The following is a 21,782-nucleotide window of genomic DNA, read 5'->3' as shown; positions in this document are numbered from 1 at the left end:
TATGAATTTCTATGCAACACTCTTACTTTATTTAATTTTAAAAAAATATATTTAAAAAAATTATTTAATAATAAAAGTAAAAAAAAAATGAAAAATTAAATGTAAATAGTAGTGAAATTTATATAGAAAATAAATTTTATTTAAGAAATTTGTTTTTTTTTTATCTTCTTTTAAACAATGTTTTACTTAAAGATTAGATAATAAAATACTTTATCATTTGAATCATTAAGTATTTGATTGTACTTTATTAAATGAGTAATTAAATATATAACAAGTACTTTTTGTATTAATAAGATAATTTTTAGTTAATTAAGTTGAAAATTAAAAAAAAAATTTCATCCAAGTTTTTATTAAAAAAGAATAGTAAAAGAAAGACAATTTTAAAAAAAGAAAGAAAATAAAAAAAAAAAGGTAAAAAATGCAAATCAATTTAATGAATTTTCTAATCATTTATTTCTTCTGTATCAGTATCATCCATTATTATGGTAGTTCGTTCTTTATTGTCCCTTCTAATAGGCTCTCTAATAGTGTTATTATTTTTTCCTCTCGTCTTTTCAGCCGTTTTTTTCTTTTTTGTATCATCATTATACTCCTCTGGAGTTTTTGTATGTAATGGAAGTTTATTCTTATATGCCAGAAAATTTTTACCCTTACTAGAATTTAAATATCTTTTATAGTCATTCAGTACTCTTATAAGGTATCCTGGACAAAATTCACTTGTTTCATGATTCTTTAATGTTGGACTATTTATTCCATTTCTTGCTTTTTCATGGCTTCGTCTACTAATTAGATTATTACAAGTAGAAATAGTAATTAATCTATGCTCATCAAAGTTAATATTGTTTATTGGTTGCCCAAATCCAACAATTTCTTGTTCAATAAAAATTTTTTCTTCCACACATTTATCTTCTTCAGTTAATTGATCAGGCATTTTTATGAATGTATCATCTAAATCATCTGTTCTTTTTAAAGAATAATTTTTTGTTTCCTCAATCTTTTCATCATTTTCAAGTTTTTTAAAAAGATATTTTCTTGTTATTTTTATTTCAGCTTCACGTTCCTGACTTTCTTCATGAACAGATGATGGTATTATAGGATAGTCTGATATTTTCAAATTCTTAAATATTATACGAGATAATTGACTAACAAATGTTTCTTCAACTATTATTATTCTGCCTTTTAATTTGAGATTATTAATATATTTCTTAACAAATGCATTGACTGGTGCTTTAAGTTTGTTAAATTTTATATCTGATATAAGTTTTAGAAGAATATTCTTCATTGAACTATATTCTTTGTGAACACATACATCTAAACAATCATAAAATTTTAGTAAATTTTTACATCCATTTTCATTTTCATTTGATAATTGATGTTTAAACATTTCTTCGTTTAAATGAGAAGTTACTCTATCTGTTAATAATCCCAAAACTTTGTTGGTTTGTTTTTCGTTACTACTTTTATGCTTAAGATGATGAATGAGTTCAAATGCCTTGTTACCATGAGAAAGCCGTATATGTCTGTGTAATGAAGAATTATCTGGAAAAGCTTTGTTACAATTATAAACCGGACAATGATATATTATAGGTTCAGTTTTGACATGAATTTTATTTTCATGAGCAAGTCTTGCTTTTCCAGTAGTAAAAGTAATTAAACAAAGTGAATCCCGACATATATGTATGTTTTTGGCATGATAACATTCTCTAATATGCTTTTCTAATTCACTTTTAGTATAAAAACCACTAGATTTGCATTTTTCTTTATCACAAAAAAATTGTTTCATATGTGTATGTGAATACATATGATCAAAATAATTTTCCATTGAAACACGTGTTGAAATATGTGAAGATGAATTTTTTGAATCATCTAGAAAACATGATCCCCACTGACAATAAATATAATCGTCATTAGCCGTGTGAGTAGAACATACATGTTTAAAAAGAATTTCAACATCATCAGTTATAAAATCACAATTATACCAACGACAAAAATAGTCCGTGTATTCAGAACCATTTGATGTAATAATATTCTTAAGAGATACACTATCGAGATTTGATTTTAAACGATGAGAAATTTTAATATCTATTTTAAATTTTTTATTTGTTTGCTCGCATTCAGAACTGCTTGAATCTTTATCTGAGTCATTATTTGCGATAATCATTTGCTGACGTTTTCGAGATTTCATGTTTCCATTTTTAAAATTATTGTGCCCATTTCCATTTGCATTCATTTTTGTATCATCATAAAATATTTCATCTTCTGATTCAAAATCATTAACAATAGCACATTGCTTATTAACATTACTTTCTACTGAGAATAAATGTTTTCTATTTGTAGAATCATTTATTACATCAATAGTACCATCAAAAATAGATTGCTTTTTAGAATGTTGCGAAATATGTTGCGATACTTTATTTTTTTCTAAAAAAATGTATATAATTTTTTAAATAAATTATAATAACAAACCTGGTAAAGTATATACACAACTGGATTCAAAAATACCATTGCGACATTCATCTATGATATCATCATTTTGAAAATTGTTATTCTTTGAAATTGATAAATAATTTCCAGTAACAGAAGTATCATTATAGTAAGGTACATCATATTCATAGGGTACTTTAAAACTTTCATTATCATAACTATTAACATTTTTTTCAACTGTTTCATATCGAATAATAGATTCTTCTATACCATTTACATTATTAAATCCATTTTTAACATTGTTTAAAGGTGATAATTGTTCAGTTATATTATTAAATTCTTCCTCCATCTCATCATTTGTATCATTAAATTCCTCTTCCATTTCATCATTATATTCATCTTCAACTTCTTCTTCTTCTTCATATGATATTTGACCATTTTCTAATTCATTTTGAATATCTTCACTTGGAATGGATTGTTCATTAATATGACTAAAATCAGTTGGAGCATATTCTGTTGTAGAAACTTTTCGATACATATTATTATATTGATTAATTTCTGTAGATGGAAATTCATTGTTAACATAATTATATTGATTTATATCATTTACTGGTGTTGAAAATCTTCTATCAAAATTATTGTTATATAAGTTTCTAATATTTTCTCCACCATTAACTTCTCTATTATGGCGATATAATAATTCATTTTGAACATCACTTTCAACCATTGACTGATTAAATTGATTTTGTGATGTTGAAAAATTACCATTATACTGAACATGATCTCTTGATATATTGTTAACATTGTATATAGGTACATTATTTCTTTGAGAAAGATAAGGAATATCTTGTAAAGTTGAATTTTGAACAATATGTTGAAAATTATGATAAGTTTTATTTTGAAAATTATGTTGATTGTTTTCATAATAATAATTATTATTATCATGTTGTACAATATGATTGTTTGTACCTTGAAGATAAGAATTGTTGTTAACTTGAAACATTTGCGAATTGTTTTGCTGGACAGTTTGTTGAGTATTATTATAAAGGATTGGTTGAGCATTTAATTGATGATTTTCATGAAAATTTCTACTTCCTTGATAGTGATGAAGTTCATTAATATTATGTTGGATGTTGCGTTGAACTTCATCTTCATTATAATTAGTAGAAACTGTTTGAAGTGGTATTATTTTATTATTCCTATAAAATGCATCAAGTGAATCTTCAAAATGATCCACCACTTCATATCTTGGATAGTAGCTCATTGTATCTTTAATCCCGTTTTTAAATACTTCCTAAAAAAAGTAAATTAATGAATATTCTTGTATGAATAAATTTTGGTATAAAAATAAAGAAAACGTTAAATGCATTTGGAGTAAAATGTATAAAAGTTGATTGAAGATTTTCTTTAAGTGAATGATTTAAAAAGAAAAAAAAAATGCTAGAACGTGTAATTCAATAGTTTAAGAGCGAAATACGCAGCATCAAACTACTAGGTCACACTATAAGACAACTAACAGTGTGTCATTTAATATTATTTTTAATATTATATATATTGAGATAATAAAATTTATTTAAAATTTTCCATTTAAGAGACAACATTATATTCAATGAATTAAATAATAGTAAAATTAAATTGCAGACAAAACAAATAATACATCTGTTTTACACATAAATAAAATTTTAATAGATATTATTTGTTTCGATATGAAAAGTTATATAATAGATAAAATATTTTATAAGAAATGAAATTTTTTTTTTAAATTAATTACTCATTGATTAATTTTTTTATTTGTTATTTTATAAAAGAAATTTTACTAAAAAAAACTATTTTTTTTTAAAAACTATAAATATTTGGTTTTTTTTTGACAAAAAATGATAGTATCCATTTCTTAATATAGCATATACTATACTTATTAAATAAAAACTATAGCTGGAAGGCATTTAATAAAGTCTTATTAGAAAAAGATGAGCTATCAAATAAATAAAATGGAAATTTATACATATAATTTAAAATGAATAAAATAATCCAATTGCTTTTTGAATTTTATATTTCATATAAAATAATTTGAAAAAAAATTGTCTTTTCTAAAACTGAACAGTATAAGATTAAAATATTATTTTTGTTTCTAATATATATTCTTGATAACTTTAGGTATATAAGTTTTTGTCACAATGATTTTAATTTTGAGTAAAACATTAATATTTCATTTTAAAATATTTTTATTATAGTTACATAATAATTTATATATATAAATATTGTTTAAATAATAATTTATCATTCTAAAAAGTGTTATTTTAGTTTGCTTTTCTGGAATTTCAAAGAAAACTTAATTCAATGAATTCGTATTTTGTGTGTATATTGAAAAAATATAAATTTTAAATAAATTTTTTTTAAATTAAATTAAATTATAAATACTAAATATTTATTTATGAACAATCTGCTTTTTTAAATGTATTTAATTGTACCAATCTTATATTATCAAATCCAATAAAGTAATTGTTTATTAAACCACTAGCGTATATAAATATACGATGTTTTGATATATTTGGAATAATAATTTCACCTTTTTGCCATTTTCTAGCATTCATAGTTAAATTACTTGATGAAAAAGAAAATGGACATTCATTTATTGTATTTAAACAAACTTTTAATTCTCCATGTATTCCAGCATGATAAAAATCAAATAAAATTCTCGAAGGTTGATTAAAAAATACTTCTTTTTGTGTAGAAAGAATAAAAATATCATTTGGATTATTTGTATTACCAGCATAAATATAATTTTTTCTTTTCTGTTGATTATCTAAAATTCCAGTAACAGAATTTCCAAGTGAATTTATACCTAAAGACCATTCCTTAATATTCATTTGATACATTGAAAATGTCAATATAATATCACTATCATCATCTAATGATACCCATTCACAAAAATTCTAATTATAAAAATTTTTTATATATATTATATATGTATATAAACTCACGTCATTATTAAAATTACAATTTATTGGAGAACAAGAAAAATTTTCAGAAAAAAAAGTGTCATAATCATAATCAAATTTCATTTTTTCCTTATTTTTAGTGTATGTTTTTGTTCCAAATAATTTATACTCATCATCTAATATAAAACCTGCATCATTTTTATTTGATCCTTGTATAATTGACTCTACAAATTATAAAATTAAAATTTTATTTATATTTAATAATAATATTATTATGATAAATCTTTATCCAGCTTTTTTTGTAAAAGTCTTTCTAAAAATTGTTGTCTTAATATATTAAAGCCTCCTGGTTTTGTTAATAATGTTAGATCCATTCCTTCTGTTAAACTTTCAAGGTCATCAAAATTTGATAACATTTGTAATTCATTTATCATCTCGGGTGTTAATTGTCCTGATATGTCATCAATATTAACTGAATGTTCTGATAATTTATTAAAAAGATATTTTAGTTTGTTATCATTTTTTAAAATACTACTATCATTTTCTTTAAAATCACTATTATTATCATTTATTTTAGGTATTTCTATTTTTAAATTATCATTACTTATTGATATTTTGTCATTTTCTTTTTTTATACTATCTTCATATACTTTTTTTGGTCGTATTATTGTTTTTTTTTTAAATTGATTATTTGATAAATGATACTCCTCTGTATTATAATTTAAATTTTTCTCATTATTCTCTGTTAATGATGTACTTTCTATAACTAATGATGGGGTTGTTGTTTTAATATTTTTTTGATGTGGATAAAAATTTGATGGATATATAGATTTTATAGGTAATTCTTTGTTGGACTTTTTTTTAAAATTATTTTGATTAACTTTTGCGACATATATATTTTTTTTAATCGGTACTTCATATTTCATTGGAAAATTTAAAATATTTTCTTCATTAGTTATTGTTTTATCATCTTCAGTTGTAATTAGTTCATCTATTTGTAATGTTTTTGAAGCTTTAGCCTTTATTGGAATATTTGAATTAAACATTGGTGAAGTATTTGGTAATGATAATAATTGATTTGCATTTAAATTATTTGGTTGTTGTAATGATTTTAATAACATAGTTAACAATGGAGAAACTTCATGTATTATATTAAAAATATTTGAATTATTATCTACATTCGTTTTTGTAATATTATTTAAATTATTATTGTCAGTAATATTTGAAATATTTAATGTATTATTATTAGAAATTACATAATCTTCATTTTCTACAATTGAATCATCTTTTTGGTTTATTGAATCAGCTATAACAAGCATAGGTTTTATGTTATCTTCACCATTTTTAACTTCATGTTTAATTTCATTCCATTTATCAATTGTAATAACAGATATTAGTCCATGAGTTGAATCTAAAGGATAAATAAGTGCAATTCTTAACTATTCAATATAATAGCTGGGTTTTTTTTTTTAAATTTTTTTATAATATATTTTTTTTTAAACTTACCACATAAAGCAGCTTCGTATGTTATTTTATCAATTGCAATAATATCATCTGGTTGAATAAAGTAACCACGAATTAAGATCTTAAAAAAAAAATATATATATACATATAATACAATCCAACTTACTTCAAATGGTTGAGATAATGGTGGTAATTCAATTTTTTGATATACCCATTGACTTGCTTGAACAGCCTGAATACCATCATAACATTTTTGATGTAGAAAATTAAGAGATCCTGGAGGTTGTCGAGTACATATTTCTAATCTTGAATTTATTTGCGTTTTATAATACCAATAATTAATTTCAGCACCTCCTAGTTGACACGATATAACATCACTTACTAGTAATGCCGTATTTAATCCATTATTTGTACCATTGGTATAGATAAACCCATTATTTAAAGACATTGGTGCAATTTCTTTATTAATTGAAGTAATATTAATTGTTGATTTTGAAATTGACCAATCAGAAGTATGGTCCCATGTTATATTTGAGTTATACCACAAACAAAGATTATCTTCATCAAAATCACAATTTAAATCAAAAGAATGTTGTACAAGACAATTTATTAAATAAACTGTAATTTAAATTAAAGTGATGTTTAAAATTAGCAAAAACATACCATTATAATTAATAATTAATAAAGTTAATAAAAATATAATTAGTGTAACATCTTTCATTTTATTAATACACAGTTTTATATAAGATTTTAACAAATATGTATTAAAAGTTTATATTTTATTTAGTAGGATTAGGTCATTCTTGTAACAAATATAATAATTTAAATTTATCTTTGACCTACCTTTATTTTTCGTCTAACTATTTAAAGAAAATTATTCAATTGTATATATTTGACACTATTACATTCATAGATATTTCTTATGTCATAACCTTTTTTTGAAATTAAAAATTAATTGATATAATTATTACAATTACTTTTATATTTATATTATTAAATTAAAAAAAAAGAGATATTATTTATTTTTTTATTATTTAAGATGTGCAAACGTCTAAAAAAAATATTGAAATAATATTTATTTTTTTTTACGTTAATATTATTACTTAAACCACTTGAGGCAAGTAATTAATTAACTTTACATTTAACGTCACAAATAATGAATCTAATTTTTTTTTATATATTTAAAAATATTTTTCATGCTCCAAATGTGTATTTATTAAAAATTGTCTCTTTTCTTAAAAAACATTTTTTTTTTTCTTCTAAATTTTACTTAATAATTTTAGTTTATGTCTATTTTTTTATGTAAAACTAATTAAAATATCTAATTAATTTAAAAGTATTTTCGATAATAAATGAGTTAAAAACATATTTTGGTAAAACGGATTGTTTTAATACAAAAAAACGTATTTGTTAAAAAATAAGTACTATAAAAATATTATATGCAATTTTAAATCTAATCATAATTATTTTTGAGTAATCTTATATATAAATTCCGTTTCCAAATGAACGATGTAAAATGAAATTCTCAAAAGAGATGTTTCTTTAATACTGTTTTTTTTTCTTAAGTCGGTTATAACTTTTAATTGTTGAATATTGACACAATAAAAGCTGTAATTAGTAGTACATTTTGCGTACAATAATTTTAAAAAATTTTTACGGTGAGAGATCGATCATTTTACGGAATTTGTTAACATCATGTTGGATCATACAGTTGATTGGAGAGAAAAAACAGTTTCTAGATTGACTACTATGAAATTTCTTCAATGACTTTTTCATATATCCATTATTTTTATTATTATAAAATGTAGGTACATAAATTTTATCAGATGTTAAAGCAGTACTTGATGAATCAATGTTATCTGACGGTTCAGATAAACGAAGATATGGTTGTTTTACTTGATTATTATCAATACCATAAATATAGGAATTTGAAAATTTATACTTGTTAAGTCTTTTTGACAATGGTGTATTTATTTGATCTTGAATGATATTATTGCGATTTTCTTCAATTGTCATAGGAGACAATGATAATACCTTGTCAAAACGAAAGCTTTAAAATAAAATTTTAAAAATTTTTTAAAAATTTAAGTTTTACCTTTGTGCTTTTGTAATAAGTACAAATATGAAAATAAGACAAAGAAAAGTAGAATTCTGCATAATATCTAAAATACAGACTGTAAAATATTAGTTTTAAAATATAAAAGATTTTTTTATTAGTTTCTACAAGATAAAGCAAACATTCTGGATGACAGCATATTAATATATTTATGCTTCAATGATTGTTTTAATATCACTATTTATTTATTTAAAAATGTTTCGTTAAGCATATTAAAAAAAGTTATAAAATTTATATAAACATTTTATCTAAGTACAAAATTAAAAAATTAAATATTAATATCATGTTATAAATAGATAAAAATTAAATATAAAATAACATTTTTGATAATATATGTTATTTAATATTATAAATTAAGTTTTAAAGTAATACTAAAATTAGAAATTTTAGAAAAAAAAAAATTGTAAAAGATTTTTTATGGTATATAAAGTCAAAAAATATATATATATAGTAAATTAGCCAATTGTACTTAAATAAAAAAAAATGTTTTTATTATGTTGATTTAATTTTTGGGATATATGAAAATGATTATATCTTTAAATTGTTATTTTCAAATAAAAATATATTAGGGGTGATTAAATTTTTCAAATATGGCATTGTACACAAGGAAATAAAATATAAAAGATCACAAACTAATTTTAACAATGGTAATATAGTTTAATATTTGTGATAAATTAAATGTAAAAGTTAAAATTCTATTTTATTAATCTTATCACGTCATTATAAAATTAAAGCTACAATTACATTTAACATTTGTTATATTTGTTATATCATGACCCACGCTTTTTGTAGAAAAAGATTATAAGAATATATATTCTATTATACTTTAGAAAGATAGATTTAGTGAATCTTTAAATTAATTAAAAAATTCTATGTTTGTTGTTATATAAATTTACAATTAGACATATTACTTGTTAACCTCAATAGAATTAAAATTACTTAATAAAAAAAATTTAAGTAATAAAAATTGTAGTTTAAATAAATAAAGGTTTTATTTAAATTATTAAAATTTTTATAACCTGCTTATAACAATTTTTTTTTGTTTAATATGGAATTAGTTTTAAACATTATATTTTAAAAAATTTTAAAAGATTTTTAGTTGTTATTATTTAAAAAATAATTATATAGAAAATTATTATATAATAGAAGAAAACATTAAATTATTAATGATTATATCTTAAAAAAAACAATTTAAATGTATTAGTTCTTAGATTTAAGTAAATTAATAAAATAAAATATTTTTACCAGAATTATTAATAAATTGACAATATGTTTTTAAATTAACAATTTTAAATTAATTATTTTTTTTAAATAATTTATAAGGTGCCTGTAAAAATTTGATTTACTGATAAATAAAAATAAGATATGTTTTGATAAGATAGAGTCTAAAACATGACATAAAAATCAAATAGTCATGTAATTACTAATTCGGTATAGAAAGTACTAATATAAAGAATAAATTTAAAAAATTTTAACTTGAATATTAAATGTATTATATGGATGTCAAAATATAAATTTTTATTTAAATATCAAAAAAAATTGTCAACTTATATTTGAATTTAATTTTTTAAAACCTAAAACATGTTTTAGTAATGTTATAAAAATATTTTTAAAGAGTTATGTATTTAAAGAAAAAAAAATTATTCTAAGGATAAACAATATTATTTAATTAACTTTTGAAATAACAATATCGAAGAATATCATAATGTATCTGCTTTATAATTAGGTTACTGTAAATATTGTTTAATTTATTCATTTTTAGTAAGAAAAATTACATGACTAATGAGAAAAAAATAATCAAAATGAAGCTATTTAAATCAAAAAAAAATTTAATTTAGTTTTTTTTTTTTAAAGAAATGTTTTAATAGTAAAAATAGTATTTTTTTTTTTAATTTTACTAAGTAATATTACATGAAAATAATTCATAACAATGTCATTTTAAAGAAAATTTACCAATAGTTAAAATTGGATATGATAAATATTTAAAAAACAATAAATTGTTTTCCTATACAATTTAGTAGATAATCATAAAAAAAATTTACTAAAAAATTTAATAGCTAAAAATCTTTGATTTATCGAACAACATTAAATTGTTTTTATTTATTTATCATATATAAAAATTTTATCTACATCATATATTTGCATTTTTATTTAATTTAACTTTTATATATTAATCATAAGAAAATAAATATATTTTGAAAAAAGAATATCATATTATAATTATATTCCAAAAATAATTTTGATGTTTACTTTTGAGTATACTAATAATTAAAAATATATTAAGTTTATTCATGAAAATATTTATTTAAGAATAATTTGACATGAAAGTGATAGGACTTCAATATCTCTCATCAAAAATTTATAAGAAAATTGCAGATATTAATGAAAAGGAATCTAATTATGATAAAGAAGAAATTGAAGTACGTAATAATTTAGCATGTTTATACAGAATAATAGATCAAATGGGATTATCACAAAGTGTTTTTAACCATTTAACGGTAATATATAAACTATTTTATATATTAAAATATATATAACATTATATATACAAATAAATATTATAGGCTAGAATTTCTAAATATAAAAATGAAATATTAATTAATCCATTTGGTTTGCTATACCATGAAATTACTGCATCAAGTTTAATTAAAGTAGATGAAAAAGGAGATATTCTTGATAAAGGAAGCACAAAATATGGTATTAATAACGCTGGTTATATTCTTCATTCAGCAATCCATGAATATAATAATGAAATAGGTTGTGTCATTCATTTACATGTTCCTGATGTCGTTGCCGTTTCCTCAATGACTTGTGGTTTATTACCAATTTGTCAGGAGTCAATGATTATTGGTCAAGTAACTTATCATGATTATGAGGGAATAATTAATAGTGAAAAGGAAAAAATAAAATTTGTTAACGATTTAGGTAACAAAAAAGTTATGCTTTTGAGAAATCATGGATTTGTTTGTTGTGGTGAAACAATAATGGAAGCATTATTTTTGACATACCATCTGATAATTGCATGTGAAACACAGGTATTCTAAAACTTTTTTTAATTTAATTTATCATTTTATAGGTTAAAATCATGTCAATGGCAAATTATGATCATTCTAAATTTATCATTCCATCTGTTGATGCTCAAAATGTAACTTTTCAAATTGCAAGTGGTGGAGCTGGAGGAGTAAATTTTGAGGGAACAAAAAATAATAAATGTGAAAAAAAATGGAAAAGAGGTGAACTTGAGTGGGAAGCTTGGATTCGTATACTTGATGATATGAATTTAGAAACAGGTTATAAATATAAATGAAAATATCAAACACCACATTTTTATTCTATTCTTTTTTTTTTTCCACAATTATAATATGTTAATTATTACATAATTTAAAAAAAAATATTTTATGATTCACATATCTTTATTTTCATTTTTATAAAACATGAAGACAATTATGTTAAGTAATTTTTATGCTTCATATTTCCATTTATAAATAATTTAATATTAATTTAAAAATGTGTTATAGTTCCTTAATTATTATATATACTCAATATTATAAAAATTTTTTTTTTCTTTTGCACATGTATAAACGTCATAACCATATATATGTGAAATTCATAGTTATTACTAAAAACATATTTATATATATAAAAAAATATATTTAATAATCTTATCTTATGATTATAAAATAAAAATAAGCATAATTAAAAAAAATATATATATATATAATATAACTATCAAGATGCAGATTAATATACTGCTCTTATCACGATTTTTTTGGTCATTTATATTTGCAATTCGAGGTCGACAGATCTTATTTAAAACGTTACGCACAGAAATGCGTTGGCAGTTATTACACATGTATTCTCAAACAAATTTAATTTATACAAAAAAGAATTATATTGTCATTTATATATCTTAGCTATAATTTTAATAGTAAAAATTGTAAATTTAATTTAATATATTATTATAATCATTTAATTTAATATATATTTATATATATGTTAATACATATCGTTATAATTTAATTTATATATATGTATATATTTTTTTTTTATATTAATTTATTAATTTTATCTTCTAGATATTGGAGTTAAAATTGAAAATGGCCGATCAATCAGCTAAAACGAAAATTGCATATGTTAAACAAGTTTTATCTGGTGATAGCATTATTCTTATGGGAACTGGAGATAATAGTACTGATATGTTTGTATGCTTAGCATACACAAAAGCTCCACATCTTGGTAAAGCTCCTACAGAATCAACATCTGGTACTCAAGATGAACCATTTGCATGGGAATGCCGTGAATTTGTTCGTCGCAGACTTGTTGGACGTCGTGTTACTTTTATAAGAGAATATATTGGTTCAAATGGTCGTGAATTTGGACAAATTATAATTGGAACTGAAAATTTGGATAAATGTGAAAATATTTCTGAATCTGCCACTGCTGCTGGTTTAATGGAAATTAAACCTGTTAAACAATCTAATGAATTTGTTGAGAAATTATTAGCTCTACAAGAAAAAGCCAAATCATCAAAACTTGGAAAATGGATTGATGAAAGTGAACATCATAAACATATTAGAAACATTCAATGGAATATTCAAAATATACAAGGATTTGTTCAAAAATATAAAGGAACATCTATTAAAGCTATTATTGAAAATGTTCGTGATGGTAGTTCTTTCCGTGCTTATATCTCACAAGAAAGTGCCTACATAACATTTGTTTTAAGTGGAATTAAATGTCCTGCTTTAGTAAAAAAAGAACAATATGCTGAAGAAGCTAAATTATTTGTTGAAGCACGTTTATTAAACAGAGAAATTGATCTTATTGTTGAGGGTGTTGATAATCAAAGAATTGTTGCATCAATTGCTCATCGTGCTGGAAATATTGCTGTTCTTTTATTAAGAGAAGGTTATGCTAAATGCATTGATTGGTCTATTGGACTTGTTACCGGTGGTGCTCAAGCATATCGTGATGCTGAAAAAGTTGCCAAAGAAAGAAAAATTAATGTTTGGAAAGATTATGAAGGTGGAACAATTTCTCAATCAAAAGGACAAACAAATGGTATTGTTGTAGAAGTTGGTCTCGGTGATAATATTATGATTGAAAATGGTTCTGGAAATATTGTTAAATATTACTTTTCTTCATTACGACCACCACGTATGGATACACAAAAAGAAAATAACACTTCTTCAAAAGCTTTTCGTGCTCTTTATGATATTCCATGTATGTATATGGCAAGAGAATATTTAAGAAGAAAACTTATTGGTAAATCTGTTAAAATTGTTGTTGATTATATTCAACCTAAATCTGAACAATTTCCTGAAAAAGTATGTGGAACTGTATATTTGGATAAAGAGAATATTTGTGAACTTTTAGTTAAAAAAGGCTTTGCAAAAGTAATTAAACATAGACGTGATGATGAAAATCGTTCATCCCAATATGATACTCTTTTAGCAGCTGAAAAAGAAGCAGAGAGTGCAAAAGTTAATTTATGGGCTGATAACGCAAATACAATGTCTATGCGTGTTACTGAACTTATTGGAGATTATTCACGTGCCAAACAGTTTTTACCTTCTTTACAAAGAACAACAAAACATTCTGGTATCATTGAATTTGTAACATCCGGATCTCGTTATCGTGTTTTTCTCCCAAAGGAAAATTTAGTTATTTCAATGGCTTTATCTGGAATAACATGTCCACGTGCTGGTAGACCTGGAGGAAGTGACAATGAACCATTTGGTGTTGAAGCAATAAATTTTGCCAAAAAAATTGCATTACAGCATGATGTTGAAGTTGAAATTGATGCTATTGATAAAACTGGAGGTTTTATTGGTCAAATATTTGTACTTCAAAAAACTGGAAACATCAATGTAGCTAAAAGTTTAATTGAAAATGGTCTTGCTTATGTTCATAGTGCCATTGATAAATCCCGTTTTGCTAATGAATTTTATGCTGCAGAGGAAAGTGCTAAAAAGAAAAAATTAAATATTTGGGAAAATTATGTTGATGAAAATAAGGTTGTTGAAGTAGCTCCAAAAGAAAATGACAATTCTGAACGCAAACAAATATTTAAACGTGTTGTTATTTCATATGTTGATAGAGCGACATTTAAAATATATTTACAATTCTATGATCATGAAAAAAGTTTGGTTGACCTTATGGAAAGACTTCAAATTTGTGCTAAAAATTCTGTTAGTCAAATATTACCAAAGAGGGGGGAACTTTGTATGGCAAAAGATTCGCAATATGGGAAATGGACACGTGCTCGTATAGATGGAATAAGAGACAATAAAGCTAATGTTTTCTATATTGATTATGGAAATTCAGAAATTTTAAATTACAATATAGATAATATTAAACCAATATCTGCTGAGGATAAGGCACTTCAACAAATTGCTAGAGAAGTACGTCTTGCTTTTGTTAATCCACCACCAATGGATGAATTCGGTGATCTTTCATTTGTTGCTCTTACTGATATTTTATATCAAGAAGAATACATTTATGCTGCTTTAGAATACAAAGTTGGTAAAGATGACTATGTTACTCTTGCTATCGATGATAAGAAAGCTGGTGTAAAATATGATGTTGGTAAAAAATTAGTTAGTGATGGATATCTTGTTACTGTTGATGATAGACATGAACCAAAATTCAAAGCTGTCTTAGAAGAATATCTTAATGCTGAACAAAAAGCTAGACGTGAACATCTTAACATCTGGAGATATGGAGATTTTACTGGAAATGAAATATAAATCTAATTTATTTACATTGATATGAATATGTTTTTTTTTTTTATTTTCAACGTAACTATTCATTCACAAGATACGTTTTTTGTATCCGCAAAAATAAAATTGTTTCATTATATAATAAATAATTTTAAAAAGAAAAAATTAATTTTTTTAACTAAAAAATATTTTATAAAGCTTAATATACCACATAAAGCAAGCATTAAAAAATCATGTTCATAATCAGATATTAAATTTAATAGTTTTATAATTTTTGTAAAACAACATAAAAACTTAAATGCGATAAACAGTTAAAAAATGAATTATGTAGTCATATGTTATTAAAATTAAAAAATTTTTCATTTTTTGATAATATATTTATTATAAAGGTAAAACATTATTCCTTTGCGTTAAAAAAAAACTACATTTATTTAATAGAATAAAAAATATTTTTGTTATTAAAAGACAAAATTTTTTTTATATAAATAAGATTTTTAACATTAAAAAAATAAGTACAACTATTTTTAAAGAATATATTAATTTAAAATGTACTTTTTTATCTTTATAACCTTCATTTCTACATACTTTTTTCTAAGACAATTACTATTTTTTTTACACTTTTATAGAAAAACTTTTTTAATATAAAACTACTTTAAACTTAGAAACTACAGTATCATTATTTTAAAGTTAATTCAACATAATAATTCCTGTTTTACAATTTTAAATTATTCAAGGCCTAAAAAATAATGATAAAATAATAAAAACTGATTAATTACAAAAAAAAAATAATAAATGACAAATTTTTTTTTATTATAAAAATTTCTTTATATGAATTTAATGTAAACAATTCAAAGATTAAAATTTAAAATAATGTGTCATAAATTGAAATATATATTTTATAGAATGAATCATATATTAACTGAGTCATTTAATAATAAAGGGAAATATTATTATCAATAGTTTAATTTAACAGTTGTTGTCTTATAGTGAAATAGGCATTATTTCTGGACTATTAAAATACAAATGTTTTGTTGTTAGTGTTCTACAAGGTCTTAGAGCGAAATATTGTTTAACATTGTATATGTTAGAAGTGTTAAAAAGGTTGTTATATTTGTTTGATTTTCTACCTTGTCGCAAAATTGCTTTTCTATATCATTTGACATTATGAATACTATAAGCAATTGTGAATTAGCAATAGGTATAATTGACAAAGGAGAAATCTTAAATATCAATAGTCCGTCAAGTATTCTAAACAAAGTAAGTTTTGTTAGTAAATTACAATATTAATCTTATTATATTTAGTCAAAAGTAACCTTACTATTACAAAGTACTTTAACACATAATTATAATTATACTGTAGAAATAAAACAGAAAGAAACTTCTGAATGTCATTTTGAGTCAAATCCAAATGATCATGTGTTTTTAAGTATTAATTTTTGTTTACCTCAAATAATTTCTGGTATATTAAAGTCAAATGATAATTTTTATATTCTTTCAAACAAATCCGGTTATAGCGATATCTTTCAATTAACGACTAATTCAATTATTCCTTGTCCTTCATTTCATAAAAATAGACATAAACGACAATCTTCTAAAAAAAATAATTTTGTAAGAAAACCTGATTACTATGATAATTATATAAGTGATAAAAAAAGATATGTTGAACTTGGATTAATTGCCGATAATTCAATATATATAAAATATAATAAAGATGAAAAACTTGTTAATACACGTCTTCAAGCTATTGCAGATTTTGTAAATGTCCTATATTCACCTTTAAATATATATGTTTATTTAACATATGTTGAAGTTTGGAAGGATAAAGATTTAATTACTGTTTCTGAAGAATCAAATGTTTCATTACAAAATTTAGTAGAATATAGAGTAAAACTAATGAAACATCAACCACATGATAATACACATTTAATAACAAATAAAGTATTTAAAAATAGTGTTATTGGAAAAGCATATAAAGGTACAATGTGTGCTAATGATAATTCTGTAGGTGTTGATATGGATCATAATCCTAATCCTGCTTTTGTTGCTGCTACAGTAGCACATGAAATGGGACATAATTTTGGTATGGAACATGATGCACCATATCCTGATCCATGTAAATGTGCAAGTCCAATTTGTATTATGTATGTAGCAAGCAAGTAAGTTTAATATTTTTATTTTTTAATAAAAAAAAAAATTTAAAGCTTAACTCTACCTAATCATTGGTCAGAATGTAGTTTAAGTCAACTTAGTACATCACTAAGTCGTGGTGTTGATTATTGTTTAATGAATGTTCCCAAAACTAAAAAAGGTGACTCAAAATGTGGTAATGGTATTGTTGAAGCGGGTGAAGATTGTGATTGTGGGAGTACAGTACATTGTGATTCATCATGTTGTATTCCAGCAACATGTAAACTTTCTGATAATGCAGAATGTGCTAGTGGTGATTGTTGTGATTTAAAAACATGTAAACCTAAAAAAAAAGCTATGATGTGTCGATTACCTAAAAGTGAATGTGATTTACCAGAATTTTGTGATGGTAATTCACAATATTGTCCTGCTGATTTTTATATTCAAGATGGTGTACATTGTCCATTATCACCTGATTCGTTCTGTTATAATGGTTATTGTGGAGATAGAGATAAACAATGTGCTAAATTATGGGGTGCTGAAATACATAATGGTGTTGATATATGTTATAAAAAACTTAATATTGTGGGAAACGAATATGGAAATTGTGGTTATAAAAATGATACATTTTTTAAATGTAAAGAACAAGATGTTTTTTGTGGTTCATTACAATGTGATAATCTTAATAATCAACCAATATTTGGTGATCCATATTCTATACGTAGTGTAATGTCATGGGCAAAAGAAGGTGATAAAACTACAACATGTAGAACATTTAGAACTACGTATTCAATAAATCTTAAAGATAGAGATCCTGGTATGGTTCCTGATGGTTCTAGATGTGGTAATGATAAATTCTGTGTAGGAGCACAATGTAAACAAAAAAGTGATGTTATTGCAACTTTACCATTTTGTGATCCAAGTGATTGTAATAATTTAGGAATATGTAATAATGTTGGAAATTGTCATTGTAAATATGGTTATGGTGGTACAGGATGTGAAATTCCTGGATATGGTGGATCAATTAATAGTGGTCCAATGCATGATACAGCTGCTTTTAGACCATTTTTATGGGTAATGTGGTTTTTTATATTTACAATTGCAATTTTTGGAGGATTATCATATTATTATAAAAAAAATAAAAACATTTGTTTACCTAAAATTGTTTGGAAAAAATTTAAAAATGTTTTAAATATTCGTGGTATGCTTGTTCCTGTTAGAAAAGCTCCTGCTCCACCTAATCGTTTACCTAAACCAAATGAAAATATAAATGCTGCATGGGGTACTAATGAAAATGAAGTTCATGCTGGAGATTTTTTAACAGCAAGATTTATTCCTAAACCACCATCATTTAAACCTCCAACATGTAATTATACTGATGGTGGTAGTTATGTACAATTATCGGGACCTAAGAATTATTTTACTTGTGATAGACCAAAAATCCCACCTCCGATAGCACCAAATAATGATGTTTGTAAATTACAAAATACATATATTAATGAAAAAATAGAAGATAATACATCTCATTCAAATACTAATGATAAAATTAGTCATAAACAAATGAATATTCCATATAATATTAATAATGAGTATGAAATGATGCATTGTAATGGAATACAACGTCCATCACAACCACCACCACCTGTTCCTAAGCACGGTATTAAACCAAAAATTGCAAAAAAACCAATTATAAAGAATACAAATTATTATGAAGATATTGTATCAGATAACCAAAATAAAGATATCAAACATCAACAAAATGATAATAATAATGATAATTTAACAGAATCCTTGCCAAAAATTAATGTGAAGGACCTTGCAAAACGTTTCGATGAAAAGATAACTAAATAATTTAAAAAAATTATTTTGAAAAAATTAAACACTACTTCTTTTAATTACTTTAATACTAACTAATCTAAAAGAAAATTATCAAAAAAGATTAATATGATATAATTTTATTTTAAAAATTTATTTACCATTTATATTTAAAAAAAAAATAATAAAAAATTGACATTTTTAATGTCTCTTTACAATTATGTTAATTTATTACTATTAATAATAAGCTATTTATTTATTGAGATCAAATTCCAAGTAAAATTTTATATATCCTTAAGAAATAAATATTGTTTATTTCTCAAAAACAATTTGTATTTTAAAGCATCTTGGGAACATTATGATTTTTAATAGCTGCTTCTTTATAGTAATCCTTTGAGACTAAAAGAAGATGAAAAATAAGTTGGTATAAGTCTAAGAGTTTCATATAAACGTTTTGCTTTTGTTGAAACATCAATATTTTTATGATTTGACAAGTTACTCATTTTTTCAAGTAATTCACCTTTTCCTTTAGCTCCATATAATGTATTATATATTGTAAAACTAGAATTATGAAATGGATCTTGATTTAAATGTGAAATTTGTTCATAAGATATTTGAAGAGTCTCAACAGCTGTAGATAAACATAATAACCATGTTATAGCTCTTACAAGATATTCAATTTTATCAGTATCCAAAATTGTAAAGAAACCTGTGACAGTCTAAAAATAAAATATTTGTTGAAATATGATATATTATTATAGTACCTTTGCTGCTAAAATATATGGAACAATATCAGGACAACATGATAAGTTAATAAGTAAACGTAGAGAATTTAAATTAACTTCTCCTTTTACCCATAACTTATTTATACACGTTGGAATTACAGGAATATACATATGGATTTGTTGTGAAGAAATGTTAACTGATAAATTTGTTAATGCTTGTAAAGCAATTACACTTTCCATTTCAACTGTTGATTCAGTTTTTCTTATTATTATAGGAATTGCTTTTTTCAAAATTTCCTCATTTTCCACATCAACAGCCATGTTAGCAATACATTGAAGAAGCATAACTCTGCATGACTTTGGCCAATCCATGTTTTTTTTAACAAAAAGATTAATGATTTTAGTAGTTATTCCATGTTCTCTAAAGAGTATCTATAATAAAAAAAAAATGAATAAGGAAATAAAAAAAAATGTTTGTCAGATTTAGAAATAATTATTTTTTTATATACTACTATAAAAATTTTTCTTTATATCTTTTTTTTTTATATTAATTAATAAAAAAAAAAGTTTTATTTTTTAAATTCTTACTTGATTAGCTGAATGTGCTGTTGCATTAGAAATTATTGTAAGAAGAGGAACAAACAAATCTTGGTTTGTGTCAAAACAATTTAAAGATGCTGATATAAGTTTCATATCATTATGTGATAAAAGTCGTTGTACATTATATAGACGATTAACTAATGATTTAATTTGTTCATTTGAACTTAATTCAGCTGAAGGGTTAACTGTTATACGCCAATTTGATTTAGAATTTTCTTCAGGATCTTTTTGTGGAATTGACTAAAATTAAAAAAAGAAATTTTTTTATTTAATTTTTATAAATTTTTTTAATTACCTGAAATTTTCCATATTTTGGAGAAGCAATTTCAACAACAAATGATGATTGTTGGTGTCCCATTTTTATTATTTTTAAATACTATCAAAATATCATAGCACCTAAATTATTTTTAAGAAAAATATATAAATTGTAATATTGTTAAAATTATAAGAAATTTGTTTTAAAAAATTTCAATAAATGAATAATTATATTAAAATTATACAACTTTAAAATATTAATAAAAAATAATTTAATTTGAATATACATAAGTTAATAAAAAAAAATATAATTTTTTTAAAATAAAATATAAAAATAAAATTTTAAATAAATTACTTAAAAATTCATATTGATTTTTCTTTATCAATACAACAGCTGTTATTCATTTACTTTTACATTTATGCCAACGCTTCATTATATAAGGCTAACAAATAGTTGTTATGTAAAATAGTCACATTTTATATATTTATATTTTAGAAGAAATAATAATAGGGCAATGTGGATAGAAAAAGAAATTTTTATAGAATATTTAAATTTTTATCATTTTCTATTTATTAAGGTGCTTCTATAATTTAT

At 22.7% G+C, this 21,782-nt stretch overlaps 7 protein-coding genes across 7 annotated transcripts; 2 read left to right on the top strand and 5 right to left on the bottom strand.

Moving 5' to 3' along the window:
• Nucleotides 1–442: 442 nt before the first annotated feature.
• Nucleotides 443–3,688, bottom strand: SRAE_X000148900 (Transcriptional activator cubitus interruptus; the record flags this gene model as incomplete). Its single annotated transcript, XM_024649551.1, has 3 exons — nucleotides 443–1,885; nucleotides 1,931–2,421; nucleotides 2,467–3,688. 3 exons carry the CDS (start codon nucleotides 3,686–3,688, stop codon nucleotides 443–445), a joined length of 3,156 nt encoding a protein of 1,051 aa, XP_024498955.1.
• A 1,165-nt stretch (nucleotides 3,689–4,853) lies between these two features.
• SRAE_X000148800 (Concanavalin A-like lectin/glucanases superfamily domain-containing protein) lies at nucleotides 4,854–5,486 on the bottom strand (the record flags this gene model as incomplete). Its single annotated transcript, XM_024649540.1, has 3 exons — nucleotides 4,854–5,227; nucleotides 5,267–5,357; nucleotides 5,406–5,486. 3 exons carry the CDS (start codon nucleotides 5,484–5,486, stop codon nucleotides 4,854–4,856), a joined length of 546 nt encoding a protein of 181 aa, XP_024498954.1.
• A 149-nt stretch (nucleotides 5,487–5,635) lies between these two features.
• SRAE_X000148700 (MAM domain and Concanavalin A-like lectin/glucanases superfamily domain-containing protein) lies at nucleotides 5,636–7,548 on the bottom strand (the record flags this gene model as incomplete). Its single annotated transcript, XM_024649529.1, has 4 exons — nucleotides 5,636–6,774; nucleotides 6,870–6,948; nucleotides 6,994–7,445; nucleotides 7,491–7,548. The coding sequence occupies 4 exons, from the start codon at nucleotides 7,546–7,548 to the stop codon at nucleotides 5,636–5,638; spliced, it is 1,728 nt and encodes a 575-aa protein (XP_024498953.1).
• Nucleotides 7,549–8,480: 932 nt separating this feature from the next.
• SRAE_X000148600 (Hypothetical protein) lies at nucleotides 8,481–8,984 on the bottom strand (the record flags this gene model as incomplete). The annotated part of the gene is made up of 2 exons (XM_024649518.1): nucleotides 8,481–8,877; nucleotides 8,923–8,984. The coding sequence occupies 2 exons, from the start codon at nucleotides 8,982–8,984 to the stop codon at nucleotides 8,481–8,483; spliced, it is 459 nt and encodes a 152-aa protein (XP_024498952.1).
• Nucleotides 8,985–11,264: 2,280 nt separating this feature from the next.
• On the top strand, nucleotides 11,265–15,692 carry SRAE_X000148500 (LD20211p; the record flags this gene model as incomplete). Its single annotated transcript, XM_024649507.1, has 5 exons — nucleotides 11,265–11,441; nucleotides 11,508–11,978; nucleotides 12,020–12,233; nucleotides 12,873–12,880; nucleotides 13,020–15,692. The coding sequence occupies 5 exons, from the start codon at nucleotides 11,265–11,267 to the stop codon at nucleotides 15,690–15,692; spliced, it is 3,543 nt and encodes a 1,180-aa protein (XP_024498951.1).
• Nucleotides 15,693–16,829: 1,137 nt separating this feature from the next.
• SRAE_X000148400 (Neu3) lies at nucleotides 16,830–19,643 on the top strand (the record flags this gene model as incomplete). Its single annotated transcript, XM_024649496.1, has 3 exons — nucleotides 16,830–16,922; nucleotides 16,968–17,821; nucleotides 17,867–19,643. The coding sequence occupies 3 exons, from the start codon at nucleotides 16,830–16,832 to the stop codon at nucleotides 19,641–19,643; spliced, it is 2,724 nt and encodes a 907-aa protein (XP_024498950.1).
• A 344-nt stretch (nucleotides 19,644–19,987) lies between these two features.
• On the bottom strand, nucleotides 19,988–21,290 carry SRAE_X000148300 (Armadillo repeat-containing domain and Armadillo-like helical domain and Armadillo-type fold domain-containing protein; the record flags this gene model as incomplete). Its single annotated transcript, XM_024649485.1, has 4 exons — nucleotides 19,988–20,326; nucleotides 20,372–20,764; nucleotides 20,921–21,172; nucleotides 21,228–21,290. 4 exons carry the CDS (start codon nucleotides 21,288–21,290, stop codon nucleotides 19,988–19,990), a joined length of 1,047 nt encoding a protein of 348 aa, XP_024498949.1.
• Nucleotides 21,291–21,782: the final 492 nt, after the last annotated feature.

This window comes from Strongyloides ratti, scaffold srae_chrx_scaffold0000002, assembly GCF_001040885.1.
Source record: "Strongyloides ratti genome assembly S_ratti_ED321, scaffold srae_chrx_scaffold0000002".
NCBI lineage: Eukaryota > Metazoa > Nematoda > Chromadorea > Rhabditida > Strongyloididae > Strongyloides > Strongyloides ratti.
This window is presented reverse-complemented; position numbering and strand designations above follow the sequence as displayed.